This window comes from Scyliorhinus canicula, chromosome 3 (genome assembly GCF_902713615.1).
Source record: "Scyliorhinus canicula chromosome 3, sScyCan1.1, whole genome shotgun sequence".
NCBI classification, from domain to species: domain Eukaryota; kingdom Metazoa; phylum Chordata; class Chondrichthyes; order Carcharhiniformes; family Scyliorhinidae; genus Scyliorhinus; species Scyliorhinus canicula.
In genome coordinates this window covers 34,315,382-34,335,465 of record NC_052148.1, presented here as the reverse complement: position 1 = coordinate 34,335,465, position 20,084 = coordinate 34,315,382, and the positions used below count along the sequence as shown (strand labels likewise).

Below are 20,084 nucleotides of genomic sequence, written 5' to 3'. Positions count from 1 at the left end.
CAGGAATCGAACCGTGCTGCTGGCCTGCTTGGTCTGCTTTAAAAGCCAGCGATTTAGCTCAGTGAGCTAAACCAGCCCAGAGAATTAGGATGAGAAACATATCAGCCATGATTGAATGGCAGAGCAGACTCGACTGGCCGAATGGCCTAATTCTGCTCCTATGTCGAATGGTCTTTTGAGTGTGTCGGACCAAACATGAGTTTGGACAGTGAATGTTGCATTTTCATAGCAGGGCTCAATGTTGTCGTACTGGAATTTGACTATAGGCAAAAACAAGTTCTTCCAACCTGGATTTGGAACATTTGCAACATTTAGAATATTGTGTGTCAGTCATTACTTTTTTGACTATTCCGACACACTCAAAAGACCATTCGACATAGGAGCAGAATTAGGCCATTCGGCCAGTCGAGTCTGCTCTGCCATTCAATCATGGCTGACATGTTTCTCATCCTAATTCTCCTGCCTTCTTCCCATAACCCCTGATCCTCTTATTAATCAACTCCTGGCAGGTTCCCCACATTCTACCCTCTATAAAGTTGAGGTAATCCAAAACTCCACTTCCCTGTGTCTTAATTTGCACCAGGTTCAGTTTACCTATTGTCCCATGTTCACAGATCTATGCCAGGTCCTGTTCAAGCAACATCTTGATTTTAAAATTCCCATATTGTTTTTGTGTGCCTCCATGGTTTTGTCCCACCCTAACCCTTTAATCTTCCCAAGGCGACAACTCTTCAAGGCAACTTTGCTCATCTCATTCCGGACTTTTGAACATTCCTGATTTTAACCACTTCGCCATTGGTGCCAATGCCTTCAGCTCCGATGCTCTGGAATTCCATCCCTATACCTCTCTGCCTCTCGACCACACTTCCTTCCTTTACGACACTCCTGAAAACCGACTTTGTTGACAAAGTTATTGGTCATCTGTCCTAATAGCTCCTTATGTGGCTTGGTGTTGTATTTGTTTTTGGGATACCCCTGCCAAGCGCCTCGGGTTATTATATTACATTAAAGACGCGATAGCAACATAAGTTGCGATTGTTGCTTATTCATTCACTGGTGAACCACTTTCTTGAACCTCTGGAGACCATGTGGTGCAGGTTCACCCGCAGAGCTGTTTGGAGGCAGTTCCAGGATTCTGACCCAGCGATATATTAACAAGGCAGGATGGTGTGTGACTTGGAAGAGAAATGGTATTGTTTCCAATGTGTCTGCTTCCTTTCTTCTTCTGAATGATGGAGGTTTTGACCGAGACGTCTTGACAAGTTGCTGCCATGCAACTTGTAGACGGTACACACTGCAGCCAGCGTTCACTAGTGATGGAGAGAGCAAATGTTTAGGGCGATGAACCAACTAAAAGATGATCTGATTAAAGATAGAATTGTCTTGGGTATTAGATACCTGCAATGAGAAAAAGTCCACCGACAGAGGGTACTGTGTAATGAGAAGGGAATCATTGCCAATCTGGCTGTACGACCATAACATGATAGAATTTTTTATCAAGATGGAGAGTGAAGTAGTTGATTCGGAGACTAGGGTGCTGAATCTTAATAAAGGGAACTATGAGGATATGAGGCGTGAGTTGGCTTTGATAGATTGGGGAGAGTTACTTAAAGGGATGACAGTGGATAGATAATGGCAAACATTCAAGGAACGCATGGAGGAACTACAGCAACTGTTCATTCCTGTCTGGCACAAAAGCAAGGCACATTGGTAAAAGGGCCAATCCATGGCTTACAAAGGAAATTAGAAATAATATCCGATACAAGGAAGAAGCATACAGAGTGGCCAAGAAAAATAATAAGTCTGAGAATTAGGAGCTGTTTAGAATTCAGCAAAGAAGGATGAAGGGATTGATAAGAAGGAGAAAGTGCAGTATGAAAGGAAGCTTGCGGGGAACATAAAGACTGACACTAAGAGTTTCTACAGATATGTAAAGAGAAAGAGATTGGTGAAGATAAATGTAGGCCCACTACAGACAGAAACAGGGGAATGCATAATAAGGGGCAAAGAAATGGCTGAGCAATTGAATACATACTTTGGCTCTGTCTTCACAAATGAGGACACAAATCAGATCCCAGAAATGTTGGAGAATGAAAGGTTTAGTGAGATGGAAAAACTGAGGGAGATTAATATTAGTAGAGAAATGGTGCTGGGAAACTGATGGGATTGAAGGCGGGATAAACTCCACAGGGCCTGAGCATCTGCATCCCAGAGTGCTTAAGGAGAGGTGGCTACTGGAAATCGTGGCATGCATTGGATCTGATCTTCTGGGATTTCTATAGACTCTGGAACAGTTTCCCTGCAGATTGGAGGGTAGCTCCACCGACTCCGATATTCAAAAAGGGACGAGTAAAGAGAAATCAGGGAATTAGTAGACCCACGTAAGCTAACATCGGTAGTGGGGAACAATGCTTGAATCCCATTTTCAAGGGACCTTTATAGCGAACATTTAGAAACACAGTGGCAGGATCAGTCAGAGTTCAGCATGGATTGTATGAAGGGCCCAAGCATCCTTGACCAAAACTGTTGGAAATCTTTTGAATGTATTTTTTTCGGGCCTGATACCAGTAAAGTTGACAAGGGGAGCCAGTCGATGTGGTATATTGGACTTTCAGAAGGCATTTGACAAAGTCCCGCATAAGAGATTATTGTGCAAGATTAAAGCGCATGTGATTGGGGGAAATGTATTGAGGTGGATAGAAAACTGGTTGCCAGAGAGGAAACAAAGAGTAGGGATTAATGGGTCCTTTTCAAATTGGCAGGCAGTAACCAGTGGAGTACCACCGGGATCGGTGCTGGGACCCCATCTATTCACAATATATATTAATGATCTGGATGAGGGAACAAAATGTAACATCTTAAAGTTTGCAGATGATACCAAATTAGATGAGAGGGTGAGTTGTGATGAGGATGCAGGGATCCTACAGCAAGATCTGGACAGGTTGGGCGAGTGGGCAAATCAATGGCAGATGCAGCATAATTTGGATAAATGTGAAGTTATTCATTTTGGAAGCAAAAACAGGAAGGCAGATTACTACCTGAATGGTTGTAAATTGGGAGAGGGGAGTGTGCAGCGGGACCTGGGTGTCCTTGTGCACCATTCGCTGAAGGTAAGCATGCAGATGCAGCAGGCGGTAAAGAAGGCTAATGGTACGTTGGCCTTCATTGCGAGAGGTTTCGAGTATAGAAGCAGGGATGTGTTGCTGCAATTGTACAGGGCCTTGGTGAGGCCACACTTGGAGTATTGTGTGCAGTTTTGGTCTCCTTATCTGAGGAAGGATGTTCTTGCTCTCAAAGGAGTGCAGCAAAGGTTTACCAGACTGATTCAAGGGATGGCGGGACTGTCATATGAGGAGAGACTAGGTTGGGATTGTATTCGCTGGAGTTTAGAAGAATGAGGGGGGTCTCATAGAGACTTATAAAATTCTAACAGGACTAGGCAAGGTGGATGCAGGGAAGATGTTACCAATGATGGGTGTGTCCAGAACCAGGGGTCACAGCCTGAGGATTCGGGGTAAACCATTTCGGACAGAGGTGAGGAGAAATTTCTTCACACGAAGAGTGGTGAGCCTGTGGAATTCATTACCACAGGAAGTAGTTGATGCTAAAACTTTGAATATATTCAAGAGCGGCTGGATGTAGCACTTGGGGAGAATGGGATCAAAGGCTATGGGGAGAAAGCAGGATTAGGCTATTGAGTTGGATGATCAGCCATGGTCATGATGAATGGCGGAGCAGGCTCGAAGGGCCAAAAGGTCTCCTCCTGCTCCTATCTTCTATGTATCTATGTAAACCTACTCTCAACAAAGACGTGGATAAGTGCAGAGGTTGTAAAACCTCAACTTGATCAGATGTGCGGCTGAACAGACCAGGAGATACATTCTGCTGAGAGACATTCAGGCTGAAAGAGTAGAACAATCGTACAAAGGGTAGGATGCAAATACAGCAAAGGTCATCATACCAATGAAAGGGAGGCTTGTCCAGCGTGGGGAAAGCAGTGTTCTGAATGCAAGAAGCTGAATCACTCTGCAAACAAGTGGTTAGCTAGAAAGAAGCAAAACCTCGCTGTCTCCGAGTGCCATCCACCAAGCCAGCTGTGCTGGAAAACCCCACTCTGCACACTCAACCCCGGCAACAGGAGGAGCCCCTACACCCCAGACCCCATATCCCTGCCGGCAACATTAGGGAGACCATGCTCAGAAGCTCTCCCCTGATCAACCCACTCGCCCTCTGGTTCAGGGATATCCCCAGTGCACAAATCCAGCTCCTGAGTGTCTGATTGTTGGCGGCTGCCTTTGTGATGAATGCTGATGCCCCCAGGGTTCAGGAAAAGTGGCCAGACCTCACAGTTTGATTGGAATGCTCAGCAATAATGCTCGTCTGAGACATGGTACTGTAGCCACGAGTATGCACTTGGGAGCTGTGAAGTTTTCACGTAACTAACAATGCCAATTCTTTATTAGCAATAGCATTCAGCTGTAAAGTTCGAGGCTGCTCACAGTTGGAGCTGAAAGTGGGAGTGGGCCGGTTAGGTAGCGAACTGATTCATGCCGGCTGTGGATCTCTATTTGGTCTCTCCCGCTATTTAACCGGCACTACTGGACCGGGTGTAACGCGGTGGTTAAATCGCGACCTGTATCTTCTTTCTTAAGAAGCTTGCATCTTTGCAACTCCTTTGTCCTGTGCACGTCTTCTGTCAGAGTTGAGAGCTGTTCACTCCTCGGTGACTTGGCTCCAACTGCTCTCAAACTAACTAAACTAAACGTAAAAGCTTTTTACCTTGCAAGAACCTCCAGTTGCTAAGCAACGGCCTCATGCTTGTCCTCATTTATTTTTCACACTGTAACCCTCTCTAATTACAATAGCAATGAAGCTGGAACTTAACCAACCCCCCCAAACATATATAAAGACCTTTATCCAGCATGAATCTAACTATAGGTTCTACCCTTCCAGGCACAGAAACATTCAATTTAAACCCACTTAAAACTATACCTTGTTTCTAATGTTTACCAATACAAATAGAAATCCCTTAAAACAACCTTTGGAAGCCACATCTTTGAGAGAGTTTAAGTTGTTCATCATCGGATAATTTACAGACAGGAATGAAATTAGTTTGGATGATTGCTGTGTTTTGCACACAGATGTCTGCAATGTCGCCCTGTACCTTGTACCTCTCTTCCTGCTATAATCCAAAACATCTGTGTTCAGCATTCCTATTTATTCCCTTTATTCAAAAAGGGAGGATAAACGAAAGTAGGAAACAGTTCGCTTAACATCTGTCACAGGGAAAACGCTAGAATCTATTATTGAAGATATTATAGCAGCGGACCTGGAGGAATTCAAGATAATTGAGCAGGGCCAACATATTTCTGTGAAAGGGAAATCATGTTTAACCCATTTATTGGAGCTCTTTGAAGAAGTAACATGTGCTGTGGATGAAGGGGAACCGGTGGATGCATTCGATTTCCAGAAGGCATTTAATAAGGTTTCACATCAAAGGTATTGTGTAAAATAAAAGCTCACAGTATAGGATAGAAGATTGGCTGGCAGCAGGAAAGGGAAGGTAGGCATAAAAGAATCTTGTTCAGGTTGACGAGATGTGGAGTGGTGTGCCACAGAGAGCAGTGCCACCCCCTTCCCCTGACTTCCCCACCTTTCAAACCTTCCTCACCCCTTTCCCCTGACAGTCCCCCCCCATTCTGCAATCCCGCCTGACATCCCCACCCCCTGACCTCCAACCTGCCCCTCAACTCCCCGGCTTTCCCCCAACACTCCCCAAATGCCCACGTACCCAACTCACCTGACCTCTGACCCCTCCCCCCAACCACCCCCACCCAGATCCTATGCACTAACCTTAGACTCCCCCCAAACCTGTCAATTTCACTGGGTCCATTAAACCTAAAGCAGCTGGTTCAGGTATTTAAAAAAAGGGCATGTGGCCTCCTTGAATTTCTTTTGACGCAGGCCCCAACCATCTTTGGCCATCGGAAGCGTGAGAGCAGTTTTCAAGAGCAGGCAAGTGTGCATTAAATTCTTCTAATCTCTGCTGAACATCTCTTCCTGATGCCAGTCAGAGGTTGTGGTTTCATTCGCTGCTCATTATAATATCATTCTGCTGACTTAATAAAGATTTAGAATGAGTAAAGCAATCCAGCTGGCGGAACGGTCAACTCTTCAGTCATTATACTAATTAAAATTGCTTCAAATAGAGGCCTTTGGTAAATTGGACAAGCTGTGCGCCATCACCTGGATTAAAATGAGAACTGGAGCTTTTCAATCGTTCTCTGCTTGATATTTCTATGGCACTCAGCTAAAAGGTAGGCAGGCCTCCGACCTGGAATACATTATTTGTGAAAGTTACTAAGACTAAAAGGTTATTGAAGTTCAATTCATGCATAAGACAGAAAAGTGTAACCATAAAATATTGGAAGGTATAATGGGTTTGAAACAATAGAAAACAGCAGCAAGCAGTGAGAGGGGGGTCTTAAGAAAACATAGAACCTCCTACAGTGCAGAAGGAGGGCTAGTGGCCCATTGAGTCTGCATTGATCTGCAAAAGAGAACCCCACCTAGTGCTCCCCAGCTTCCACCCTATCCCCATGACCCTGTTACCTAACCTGCACATCCCTGGGCATGAAGGGGCAAATTAGTACGATCAGTGCACCTAACCTGCACATCTCTGTGGGAGGAAACCAGAGCACCCAGTGAAACCCACGTGGTTACGGGGAGAACTTGCAAACTCCACACAGACAGCTACCCAAGGTCGGAGTCAAACCGGGGTCGCTGGCGCTGTGAGGCAGTAGTGCTAACCACTGTGCCACCGTGCTGCCTGCCATGTTAAAGGACTGGGAGCTGTGGGACGTGTGTTAATGACCAACCTTTTGCTTAAGGGTATGTTGAGGAGAAATCTGGAGGACCAAGAGACCACAGACAACAAATAGATATCAGTAAATTGTGAGCCTTATACCAGCTCAAAGAACAAAAGCATTTAATTTCCTTTAGTCCTGTGATAGTCCTCATCAGGGCCACGGGGGATTGCTGATTGAACTCCCCATGGGCTTCGTAGAATACGAGTTCCTGTGGTGAGCAGTATAAAATAAACCAGTTTTGCCTCTCATTCCACGTCTCCTGGGTACCAGTTAATATGTTCATGTAAAGTTCCTTTGCTATTTGAACACAGTTGCTTATTTTAAATAGATGAATGACCTAATTAAAATGACACCTCTATGAATTTTATGCAAATTAATGTAGTAGTGCATTAACAGAAGAAATAAAATCCCCAGGTGTCTGCAGGCTATCTGAGTCAGCTGGGACGTGACTCTTAACGTTGTAAAGGAAATGAGAAAGGAAATGGCTAATGCTCTGATAAATGTTCAGGAGTTCCTTAAACACAGGAATTGTCCCCGCAGACTGAGGGTTGATCAATACATGGAGTGAGATATGAACCTAGAAAATATACAATAGCCTATTTAATTTCAGTAGTGAGTGAAATGTTTGAACACATATGGGGTAATGTCCAGGGGGAAAACTGACAACTGTTTAGCTCACTGGGCTAAATCGCTGGCTTTGAAAGCAGACCAAGGCAAGCCAGCAGCACGGTTCGATTCCCGTAACAGCCTCCCCGAACAGGCGCCGGAATGTGGCAACTAGGGACTTTTCACAGTAACTTCATTTGAAGCCTACTCGTGACAATAAGCGATTTTGATTTCATTTCATTAATCAGGGAGCACTATCTCACACTTCATAACAATGAATCACCTTAACGATATTTTTGGTCCTCAGATTTAGTTGTATTGTTATGACCAGGTGAAAAAGACTGAACTGTATTCCCTCTAGTCAGCCTCCTCACTTGATTACAACAAATGTGCACAACAAACACGTGTACTACTATTTTCTCAAGGATATACCTTTTCCGAATCCAAATGTATTTTAAGTTTTTAAGCTGTGGTGCCGATCAAACAAGATTTTCTTAAGTCAAAGAAAGTCCATTTCTGAACCACCAAACCAAATTGGGGGGGGGGGGGGGGGGGGGAAGGGGATTAAAAACATGGCACTTGCACAGTTATCAGGAATAAGGGGAGTTAGAGGCCGATGAAAAAAGCTAAAAGAATATACGGTTTAGTGCCCTTTTATTGTCCTTGAGGTGTAGATTTTTAAATGGTTGCAGCTGATTTGGATTAGCTGGTTTTGTGGATGCTGTCAGTTGTAGAACATGTTACAGTTAAAGGGTTGTGGTTCACTCGTAGAGTTCTGATAATGTTGCCTTCTGAACCAAATATTACACCTGACCTAAAAGAGAGAGACAGGAGATAGTCCATCTTTCAGCCTGTTTTGTCTGCTGAAACCATTCTTGCAATTTTGCTCTGCTGCACCTTGGCTTGTTATACTTCACCCATTGTGTATTTCCAAGGCATTTTGGGTGTGACTATCAGTGGCAGCCATTGTTTCAATATCAGCGATTTACAATTTAATGTCCCTTCCTTAGTGATGCGTTACAATGATTCTCTGAATTATAGCAAATGTTTTCCTCTTCACGCTACCCTGAGGGTGATTTAGCATTTTTTAAAAATTTGTTTTATCTGCTTTCAAATCATGACATTTCCAGTTAGTTGAAAGATGAAAAATGTAATTTGGAAAAATAAAGGGGTAGCCTCATGACAGTATATAAATTTGTACATCGCTCCCAATAGCCCAACATCCAAACTGATACACACAAGTAAAAGCAGTCCTGTGAGAACGTGAGTCTTCCAGCCTGTATGAGAAACTGTCCTTAACCCCCTATTCCCTTTCCCCTTCCAACTAGTTCTTCACCCAATTTTCTATCCTGATTCTATATTCTTTAATCTTCCATAGGCTCTTGGCAAACACTTTCTGAACGTCTGTGCACGTGGTGTGCATTTCTGTGATCTACCATATCTGTCACCTCTTTCAAGAGTTGACTATATGTATTGAAAGAGTACAGAGCTTGTAAGTAGTAGTGGGTAGGATTTAGAAGCAACGGACAATGCATTCTTCTTCTATCTGACTCAGATTTGACACAATTTTAAGATTACTAACAAAGAACAAAGAAAAGTACAGCACAGCAACAGGCCCACGGCCCTCCAATCCCATGCCGACCATGCTGCCCAACTACACTACAATCTTCTACACTTCCTGGGTCCTTATCCCTCTATTCCCATCTATTCATGTATTTTTCAAGATGCCCCTTAAATGTCACTATCGTCCCTGCTTCCACCACCTCCTCCCTTCAGGCAGAACTAAAAAAAGGTGCGTTCAAGATGATAACTTTTGAAAGGGTAAATAGTCCTAATTGCCTCTCAACTGCATGACTTGCTAGGCCAATTCAGAGGGCATTTAAGAGTCAACCACATTACTTTTCATCTGGAGGCACATGTAGATAGATGTGACAGATTTCTTTCCCTAAAGGCCGGTGAATATTTAATTCTGGATCTTTCTTGAATTCGCCATCTGCTGTGGTGGGATACGAACATGGGTCCCCAGAGCATTTCTCTGTATTACTAATCCCGTGACAATGCCATTATGCCATCACCTCCCAGGGGAGGTGATGAGACTCTTCAGCCATGCAACTTGTAATGAAGCAATCTTCAGCCATGAAGGAATAACACTTGAGTTGAATATCTGATCATTGCTCGCTGCCAACATTATGCTCCATGTTCATTAAGCGATCGTCCTTGGGAGACTCGGAGGATTTCCTTAGTTTTTGTAAAGACGCTTAACCCCCTTTTATTTGAGAATGCATTTGGCTCCAGGTACTAATTACTTGTAATTTCTTTCCCCACACCTCCAACAATCCTAATTATCCACTTTCCCTGCTCAATAATCTACACTCGGGCAAATGTCTGTTCATACAGGATTCTGTAGAAATGTGAATCGCTAGCACAATGATTAACGCAATTATGTTAAGGTAACCCACTGTGTGCTACTAGTGATGATTTTCCTCCATTTAACCAATTATAGTTGTTGCATGAGATGATGAGAATGTAGGCTGAGACTGCTGTGCTCTCTTGTTTTTCAGCCATTCTGAATGTTGGGTCATTGGGACTGTGTTGCTACCTGTTCTTTCAGGTGAAGACAAAGCTGCGGAAAAAAGAATTTGAGAAGACGCCGATGAAGACCACTATGGGTGAAAGCTTTTTCATTGCCGTCTTTGGTGTGATGTTCTCAGTAACTGCTGCAGCCCTAAGTCTACACAAGTCCCTGTTGAAGGATACGACACTGCGGGGGAACAGAACAGAAGAGGAGTCCACACTGGTAGCGCACGAGCAATGCGAAAACAATGACTAGTTTCACGAAACTACTTGTACTACATCGGCGTACACTTCTTTGGATCTGTGCCGTTGACCCCGGGCTGAGGTTGCAATGCTGCGGTGGAGGAATGCAGCACCCAGGGACATTATGCAGCCCATGCTGCAGAAGGGACTGCTCAGTACAGAATGAAAAGAGCCAGGGGCTTTAACTGCTCTGAGGATATTCATGGCTCAGGCCAATGCAAGAAGCTTTAATGTTTCATAGTTAAATTTTTCTTTTGTACATTTTTATTCTTTTTACAGCTGTCACCGATTGAAGTAGTGGTAGATTTTCTGAAGTGGCTGTTCAATCACTGATTAAAATCAATAACAGGCACTGAGCCATACACGCCATCTTTGATACCCTGTTATGTGCTGGATTTATCAATCTTAGCTGTGGCAACTGTTGACACATTACAATTAACCTAACTGTCTTGGGCAAGGTCAAGTGGAACAGTCAGATGCTCTTTAGATTCCTGATTACTATCCAGAGAATTTTGCAGTAAAGTATGGAACTCATTATTAATGCTCTCTTTTCCTTTTTGGCAAACTTCTAATCTTTTTAATCCCAATTCTGTGTTTTTTTTTTTTGCTGAATCAGTATAGAATCAGGTTTGGGGGGGGGGGGGCAGTGGCTTGGTGGCTGTGTCACTGGACCAATAATCCAGAGGTCGAGGCGAATCCTCTGGGTGCAAAGGGTTCAAATCCCAATGAGACAGCTGGTGGAAATTAAGTTCAATTATATTTTTAAATTGACATTTAAAGCTAGCCTCAGTAATGGTGGCCATGTAACAGTCATTGATTATTGTAAAAACAAACATGGTTCACTGATGCCCTTTAGAGAAGGTAATGTGCCACTCTGACCTGGTCTGGTCTGTATGTCACTCCAGCTCCACAGAAATGTGGTTGACTCTTAACTGCCCTCCAAAGTGGTCTGGTAAACTACTCGGCTAAAGGGCAATTGGGAATGGGCAACAAATGCTGGCCCTTCCAATGGTGCCCACATCATTTTAAAAGAAGCTACCAATGAATGCTAGGTATTTTGGTCAATATAAATCATAATGTGAGTACCACTGACAACGGAGCCGAGCTCTCTTCCATTTCAAAGCCACGTCTCTAGTAGCAGGGTACATGCTGAGAGGATGTGAAATCTAGAACTGGGGGCACAGCTTCCTTGCACAGACATATGGGCCAAATGGCCTCCTTCTGTACCCTAACAATTTTGAGATTCAAAATAAGGGTCACCCATTTAAGGTGCTGTTGATGAGGGGGAACTTCTCTCAGGAGATCTTATCTCTTTGGTCGTTGGGTCATTGAATATATTCAGGGTTGAGTTAGTCAGAATTTTTATAATCTTTATGGTTACAAGTAGGCTTACATTAACACTGCGATGAAGTTACTGTTAAAATCCATGAGCCGCCACATTCCGGCGCCTGTTCGGGTACACGGGGAGAATTCAGAATGTCCAATTCACATAAACTGACGTCTTTCAAGACTTGTGGGAGGAAACCGGAGCACCCGGAGGAAACCCACGCAGACACGGGGAGAACGTGCTGACTCCGCACATACAGTGACCCAAGCCGGGAATTGAACCTGGGACCCTGGTGCTGTGAAGCAACAGTGCCAACTACTGTGCTACCGTGCTGCCCCATAGAATTTGATCTATGAGGGAGTTGAAGGGTTATGCCGGGGTGGGGGGGGGGGAAATTGTCAGGCAGAAAGTAGAGTAGAGTCCATGATCAGATCAGCCAAGATTTTAGTGAATGATGGATCAGGCTCAAGGGGCTAACTCGCTTACACCTCCTATTCTCATCTTGTATTGTGTCAGTATCAAACTGGGCTAATATAGTTACTGAAAAGATTGTATTGACTGATATCACAAATATTTTGTCTCGTAAAGTTACAAATTTAATGGGAAAGCTGCCAAGGCGATCACGCGCCAGTAGTTAAATATGACCCTGCCCACCTCTGACATGCCATGGTTACAGTGTGCGCAATATTTAAGGTGCAATGCTGGAACTTACCAATGAACTTTGATAGCACCGCTCTGCTAGTCTTTGGCAGTGATGACGAGAGCAGCAAGCCTGGGCTAATATGCTGGAATTTCCTAATCAATACCATCTCCGCAAAAAAATTCTGGGATTCAAGAAGGCCACCATCCCGGAACAACTCGGGAAGGGTGATGCATATGGCTACTGAGCATTTCCCACATGGTGTGAAATTTTACAATTTAAAGCTTTTGCAATTTAAAGAGTTTAGCAAGGGAGCAAGAAAACATGGAAAACCCGGTGTGGGAGGACCAAAGGCGATTGGGAGCAAAAGGAATAATAAAACGCAGCCCCATCTCTGTGGAGAGAGAAAAACAGAGTGAATGTTTTGAGTCCATATGACTCTTCAGAGCTCTGAAGAAGAATATTACAGACTTGAAAGGCTAACTCTGTTTCTCTCTCCATAGGTGCCGCTGGACCTGATGGCTCTTCCCAGCATTTTCTGGTTTTATTTCAGATTTCCAGCATCTGCAGTATTTTGCTTTTAATTTAGTCACAAATGGACCTTGGGGATCTGTTTAAAAAAACAAAAACTAGGAGGTTAGCAATAGTATTAGATTAAAAGAAGAGGCTTCTAATATTATGAAGAATATTAATGAGTGAGTTTCAAAAATCAGCAAAAAGCAATATTGAAGTTATTACAAAGGGGAGAAATTGATTGAGATTGAATTAAGAATATAAATAGAGATTGAGCTTTTACAAACATTTTAAAAGAAGGAGAGTAACTAAAGTAAAGTTTGTCCCTCAGAGACAGAAACAGGAAGAATTATGGAAATGAGGACTGGTAGGAATGTTGAACAGGGCAGCACGGTGGCGCAGTGGTTAGCCCTGTTGCCTCACGGCGCTGAGGTCCCAGGTTCGGTCCAGGCTCTGGGTCACTGTCCGTGTGGAGTTTGCACATTCTCCCCGTGTCTGCGTGGGTTTCACTGCCACAATCCAAAAAGATGTGCAGGATAGGTGGATTGGCCAAGCTAAATTGCCCCTTAATTGGAAAAAATGATTTGGATACTCTAAATTTATAAAAAACAAAGGAACGTTGAACAAATATTTTGGGCGGAATTCTCAGAGGAGGTGGGAAAACCTAGTCGGGAAACATCCCGCCACGGCATGCCTGTCCTCTTTAAAACAGCCTTGGTGCACTGTATTTTTGCTTCCGGTTGATGGAGGGGCAGGATCGAGTTAGGCACAACCAAGGTGGCAACGGAGGCAGGCAGATGGCCAAGCCAGCAAGTTAGAACGTCAGCTTCTGTTTACTGGGACAACTGCCCAGTTTTAAAGGTGAATGTCAGCCCTTCTAACCCAGGCCCCTGATGAAACCATCAATTCACTAGACATGTGCTTTGAGATATGAACAGTGGTTTTAATCTACTTACTACAGAGCCAGCCTGTTACACGTTGAACTCTCGATGAACTGGTCGGCTGGCTCTGGGCATCGATATTCATACAGCAGTCCAGGGGGAGGAGTCAAGGGTGGAGCCCTGTACAAACTCCTAAGCATTTCCAGAGCTACTCCCCCTAGTGGTCGGGAAACACAACTGCGCTTACAATCGTACGGTCTCATATATATATCTCACAGTGTGAATTACAGAGTTACATTCACCCCCTACAAAAAAAATCAAGTCCGGCGGTGGTGGTGGTTCATAAATTGAGTCTGTCCGGTGGTCGAACTGTCCGCTGCGATCTGCGGAGCACCGGGGTTGCAGCCTCTTGTGGTGACTGGATGGGTGTTGTGGTTTGGGGTATGATGGCGGACTCCGGGGGTGATTCCGTCCGAGCTCCATACCCATCTGGTTCGACTGGGGACTGGGGGCGCTGGTGGTTAGTCGGTGTGGGTGCGCGAAACAATTGTAGCGAGCTAGTGGGCTCAGGAGCGCGAGGGGGTGGCTGGGTGGGGTGTAGAGTGAGGGGTATCTCTGCAGTGATAGTGGGGATGCTGGATCCAGCGGGTGCTCGGTCCCGGAGGGATACGGTGTCCTGACGGCCGTCAGGGAACTCTACGAAGGCGTACTGGGGGTTTGAGTGAAGCAGGCGCACCTTCTCTAAAAGGGGGTCAGTTTTGTGTGTCCTGACGTGCTTCCTCAGGAGTACAGAGCCCGGTATCTTCAGCCATGCCGGGAGTGAGACCCCCGTGGTAGTGCCCCTGGAAAAGATAAAGAGCCTCTCGTGAGGGGTCTGGTTGGTCGGAGTGATCTAATAGCGTGGAGCGTATGTGGGAGGACATCCTGCCAATGGGAGACTGGGAGATTCCTGGACCAGAGGGTCAGTAGGACAGTCTTCCAGACCATCGCATTCTCCCTCTCCACCTGCCCGTTCCCCCTGGGGTTGTAGCTGGTAGTCCTGCTCGAGGCGATGCCCTTGTTGAGCAGGTACTGACGCAGCTCGTCGCTCATGAAGGACGAACCCTGGTTGTTGTGTACATAGCTGGGGATACTATGCAGGGCCCTAATGACTGTGTGGGAGGTCATATCGGGGCACGGGATAGCAAAGGGGGAAGCGGGAGAGCTCATCTATGATGTTTAGGAAGTAAACGTTCCTGTTGGTTGAGGGGAGCGGCCCTTTGAAATCGATAGCGAGGTGTTCAAAGGGCCTAGAAGCCTTGACCAGGTGGGCCCTGTCTGGTCTATAGAAGTGCGGTTTGCACTCCGCGCAGATCGGGCAGTCTCTGGTGACCGCTTTTACCTCCTCAGTGGAGAAAGGCAGATTTCGGGCTTTGATGTAGTGGGTGACCCCCGGGTGACAGAGGTCGTTGTGGATGACTTTCAGGCGGTCGTTCTGCGCGCTGGCGCACGTCCCGCGGGATAGGGCATCTGGGGGCTCGTTAAGCTTTCCCGGTCGATACTTAATATCGTAGATATAGGTGGAGAGTTCGATCTTCCACCGCAGAATTTTATCGTTTTTCATTTTGCCCCTTTGCGAGTTGTCAAACATGAAGGCAACCGATCTTTGGTCGGTGATGAGGGTGAACGTCCTACCTGCGAGGTAGTGCCTCCAGTGACGAATAGCCTCCACAATGGCTTGTGCTTCTTTTTTGACTGCTGAGTGTCAGAGTTCCGAAGCGGAGAGGGTTCGGGAGAAGAATGCGACTGGTCTCCCTGCCTGATTTAGTGTGGCTGCTAGAGCTACCTCTGAGGTGTCGCTCTCAACCTGAAAGGGGGTGGATTCATCCACCGCCCGCATGGCCGCTTTGGCGATGTCCTCCTTGATGCAGTTGAAGGCCTGGCGCGCCTCAGCTGACAAGGGAAATAGTGTGGCCTTAAAGAGTGGGCGGGCTTTGTCCGCATATTGAGGGACCCACTGGCGTAGTAGGAAAAGAATCCCAGGCACCATTTGAGGGCCTTGGGACAATGAGGGGGAGGGAGTTCTAAGAGGGGGCGCGTACGGTCCGGGTCGGGACCCAGGACTCCGTTTTCCACGACATAGCCGAGGATGGCTAGTCTGGTCGTGCGGAAAACGCATTTCTCCTTGTTATCGGTGAGGTTTAGTTTCTGAGCCGTCTGGAGAAAACGGTAGGCGTTGGCGTTGTGGTCCTGCTGCTCATAGCCGCAGATGGTAACGTTATCCAAGTACGGAAACGTGACCCGCAGCCCGTACTGGTCCACCATTCGGTCCATTGCTCGTTGAAACTCAGAAACCCCATTTGTGACGCCGAAGGGAACCCGGAGGAAATGGAAGAGGCCATCGGCCTCGAATGCAGTGTAGTGGCGGTCCTCCGGGCGGATTGGGAGCTGGTGGTATGCAGACTTCAGATCCACCGTGGAAAAGAGTCGAGACTGGGTGATCTGATTTACCATGTCTGCAATCCTGGGGAGGGGGTACGCGTCGAGGAGCTATTAATGGTCTGACTATAGTCTACGACCATGCAGAATTTTTCCCCGGTCTTGACGACCACCGCCTGAGCTCTCCAGGGCCTGTTACTGGCCTCTATGATCCCCTCACTGAGAAGCCTTCGGACCTCTGATCTGATGAATACCCTATCCTGCAGGCTGTTCCGCCTGCTGCGAGTGGCTATGGGTTTACAGTCCTGGGTGAGATTGGCAAAAAGAGGAGGGGGGGAGATTCTCAGTGTGGCTAGGCTGCAGATAGTGAGTTGGGGTAGGGGCCTGCCAAAACTGAGGGTGAGACTCTTGAGGTTACACTGAAAATCTAGGCCCAATAAGAGTGGGGCGCAGAGTTCGGGCAGGACGTAGAGCTGGAATTTGGCATAGATAGCGCCTTGGATTGTGAGCATCGCGGCGGTGCGCCCTTGGATCTGGACAGAGTGGGAGCCCGAAGCGAGGGAGATAGTTTGCCGCGGGGGGAAGACGGGGAGCGAACAGCGTCTTACCAGATCTAGGTGTACGAAGCTCTCAATGCTCCCGGAGTAGAAAAGGCACGGCGTGCTGCACCCGTTAATTTGGACCGTCGTCATCAAGTTTTGCAGATGCTTCGGGCGCGATTGGTCCAGAGTGACTGCGCTGAGTTGCGGGTAGTCGGAGGCTCGATCAGCTGTGGTGGAGTGGCCCCGTGATGACTGACCTCTGAGATCGTAGTCCTCGAGGTGAGTTTCAGAGTTTGAAGGGGATGGATCCCCATGAGTCGCACATGGCCAGCCGCATGGAGGAGGATTTCCAAGATGGCTGCCCCCATGAGTCGCACATGGCCGGCCGCATGGAGAAAGATTGCCAAGATGGCCACCCCCATGAGTCGCACATGTCAGGTGGGGGCGGAGTCGGCATACAGGCTGCAGCATTTCGGGGCCTGCAGGCCTGTGAATTCAGGGAACGAGTGCTTTGAGCCGTGGGAGGGTTAGAGGCTGGGGCGGAACGAGTGCTTTGAGCCATGGGAGGATTAGAGGCTGGGGCTTTCTTCGGCAGACACACTCTAGCATAGTGTCCTTTCAGCCCGCAGCTGCTGCAGGTCGCGTTGCGGGCCGGGCAGTGCTGATTCTGGCCACAAAAGTGGCAGGCTGGGGTAGCATTGTGGCTGGGCAGCCGCGCATGCAGGCCTGGTGGAGTCGCTGGTCGGGGGCCGATGATGGTGTCGCGGGGTCCGCAGGGAACGAGGTGAGGCTGCGGAAGGAGACCTCCATAGTGGTAGCAAGTTCAACAGTCGCTTCAAGATTTAGGGCCCCCTTTTCCAGCAGTCGCTGGCACACGTAATTTGACCTAAGGCCCGCAACAAAGGCATCGCGTACAGCAAGTTCTCTATGTTCTGCCGCGGTAACCGCCTGGTAATTACAGTCACTAGATAAAGTTTTAAGCTCTCTCAGGAATTCTGCGAGCGATTCCGTAGGCCGCTGGCGGCGAGTAGTGAACACGTGTCGTGCATAGACTTCATTAACAGGCCTCATATACATTTTGTCGAGTAGCGCTAGGGCTTCAGTATACGAACCGGCACAGTTTAGTTGAGTAGAGATTCTGTGGCTCACCCTTGCGTGCAGTAGGCTCAGTTTCTGCTCCTCCATTGTTTCGGCTGAGCTTGCTTCTGCCAGGCAGGCTTTAAAACACCGGAGCCAATGAGAAAAAAATGTATTTTGCCTCTGCATCCTGTGGGTCGAGTTCCAGTCGCTCAGGCTTGAGGGTTGATTCCATGATTGATCCTGACTGTTTCTTAAGTAGATTAAATTGATGAGACCATCAATTCACTACACCTGGCAGACCTCACTATTCACTATTCACTCTGGGCAGACCTCAACAGCCATGCAGAAATGAAAATAAAAATAAACTTCTCACAATCTAATAGAGCTCTCACTCAGCAAAACACCTCATACTGAAAATAATTCTCATTCATAAAAGCCATTTAACTAAATTCAAAGACCTTCAAGTGGTCAATCTGGTGAAAAATGACTGAATGTTGCATTCTGTTTTCGGTAATCTGTGGAGTTTGTAGTCTCTTCTTATTTGTTACTTTTTCTCTACAGTTAGCCGTCAGCATAATCCTCTCAGATAAAAACAATATAATGTGCGTTGCTCCTGGGTCCCTCTTTACCTAAATGTCTGTGGTAGGCCTACTCCCTGTAACTGTCCCAAAACACCTTTGCCACGTACCCCCTCCACTCTTAACCCCACGGAGATGAGCAGGATTGGATTAAAAAGGCATAATTCATGGTTTGAGTTGTAGCATTCTGACCTTCTAATAACAATAATAATAATAATCGCTTCTTGTCACAAGTAGGCTTCAATGAAGTTACTGTGAAAAGCCCCTAGTCACCACATTCGCCTATTCGGGGAAGCTGGTACGGGAATTAAACCCGCACTGCTGGCCTTTGTTCTGCATTACAAGCCAGCTGTTTAGCCCACTGTGCTAAACCAGCCCCAGGGAGGTTGTGAGCTTCAAGCACTACTTCAGGAGGCTTGGACACACCATCCCAGCTGGCACCTCGATGCAGTGCTGAGGTAATGTACTGTAATGTTGGAGGTGTTATCTTAAGATGAGGCGTTAAACTAAAGCTCTGTCTGTCCTCTCAGGTTGGTGTGATAGATCCCAGAGCTGTAGTTGAAGACAAGTCGAGGCCAACACATCCCTCAACCAACACCCAACACAGGTGTTCTAGCCATTTACTTTGTTGCTGTTTACTGGGACTTTCAGGTTGTCTGCCATGTTTTCTGACATTGCTGCAATGGTTACAGTTTTATTTACTACAATTGGGACCTATTGGGTGTAAAAGACTCTATAAATGCAATTTATTTTATTTTTTACAATAGATAAATGTATGGGTTATTGTGTCACGACTAGGTTACGGGGATAAAGGGGATAGGATGTACATGTGGGGCTTAAGTAGGATGCTCTTTCCAAGGGCCGATGCAGACTCGATGGGCCGAATGGCCTCCTTCTGCACTGTGAATTCTATGCCCCCCCCCTGCTGCACTGGGGCGTATAGCACTTTTGGTGGATTTTTGCACCTCTGCCCTTTGTATGGACTCGAGTGCTCATGTTTGCTTTGAATAATTGCCAAGTGAATCAATATTTGGGACCGGGACTTAACCTCGAGGGGAAAAGCAATCTTTTTTTAAAATTAGTGCGACAGTCAATATGGCTAAACATGACACATGTTTTCCTTTAAATGAGCGTACAGCAGTATTTTTCAGAATAAAATTAGATCCTTTCCTGGATCACACAAATTTTCATTATGCAAAAGATGGCTGGAAAGCCTACTCTTCACTCTGAAAGCCTACTCTTCATCCAAGTCAAGTGTCAATTTACTGGTAAGTGTCACGATGTTCAGCATATCAACTGCTAACTTGTCGTATCATGTTCGGAACTGTTGGAAGTAAATATGATGCCCAAGATTTATTTGTTCTCGGAATATGGGTGATATGGTGACGGCAAATTTATTCCCCGTGAGAGCGTTAAGAAACAATCAGGTGTTGTGTGATTGAAGTCACAAAGTAGGCCAGACAGGGTGGGGGTGTCAGGATTCCTCCTCTGAACAGACATCAGTAAAACAGTTTTTTTCTTACCAACAGTTCGCCTGCCTTTATGGTCATCTTTCTAATACCAGCCCACTAATTACCACATTAATTGAAATCAATTTCAGCGCATGCTGGGATAGGATTTGTTCCATTGTCTCAGAGACAATGCCCCTTTGTTTTTATTAAAACATGGAGCGAGATTCTCCAATAATGGGGTTATGACCCCCTGCCCGCGAGAAAATGGGCGCAAATTATTCTGGACTTTTATCTAGAAAGTCTGGGGTGATTCTCCATTTTAAAGGGGCTTGCAGGGCCCTGGGGTGCTCCACGCAATTCTG

The 20,084-nt window shown here is 46.3% G+C and overlaps 1 protein-coding gene across 1 annotated transcript in view; it reads left to right on the top strand.

The window, feature by feature from the left end:
- The window catches only part of LOC119963896 (transmembrane protein 127), a 50,221-nt gene extending 39,392 nt beyond the window's left edge, over positions 1-10,829 (top strand). The window contains exon 3 of the mRNA XM_038793278.1: positions 10,037-10,829. Coding sequence (XP_038649206.1) covers positions 10,037-10,305 — 269 coding nt within the window. The 3' untranslated portion in view covers positions 10,306-10,829. The remainder of the gene's footprint in view (positions 1-10,036) is intronic.
- Positions 10,830-20,084: the final 9,255 nt, after the last annotated feature.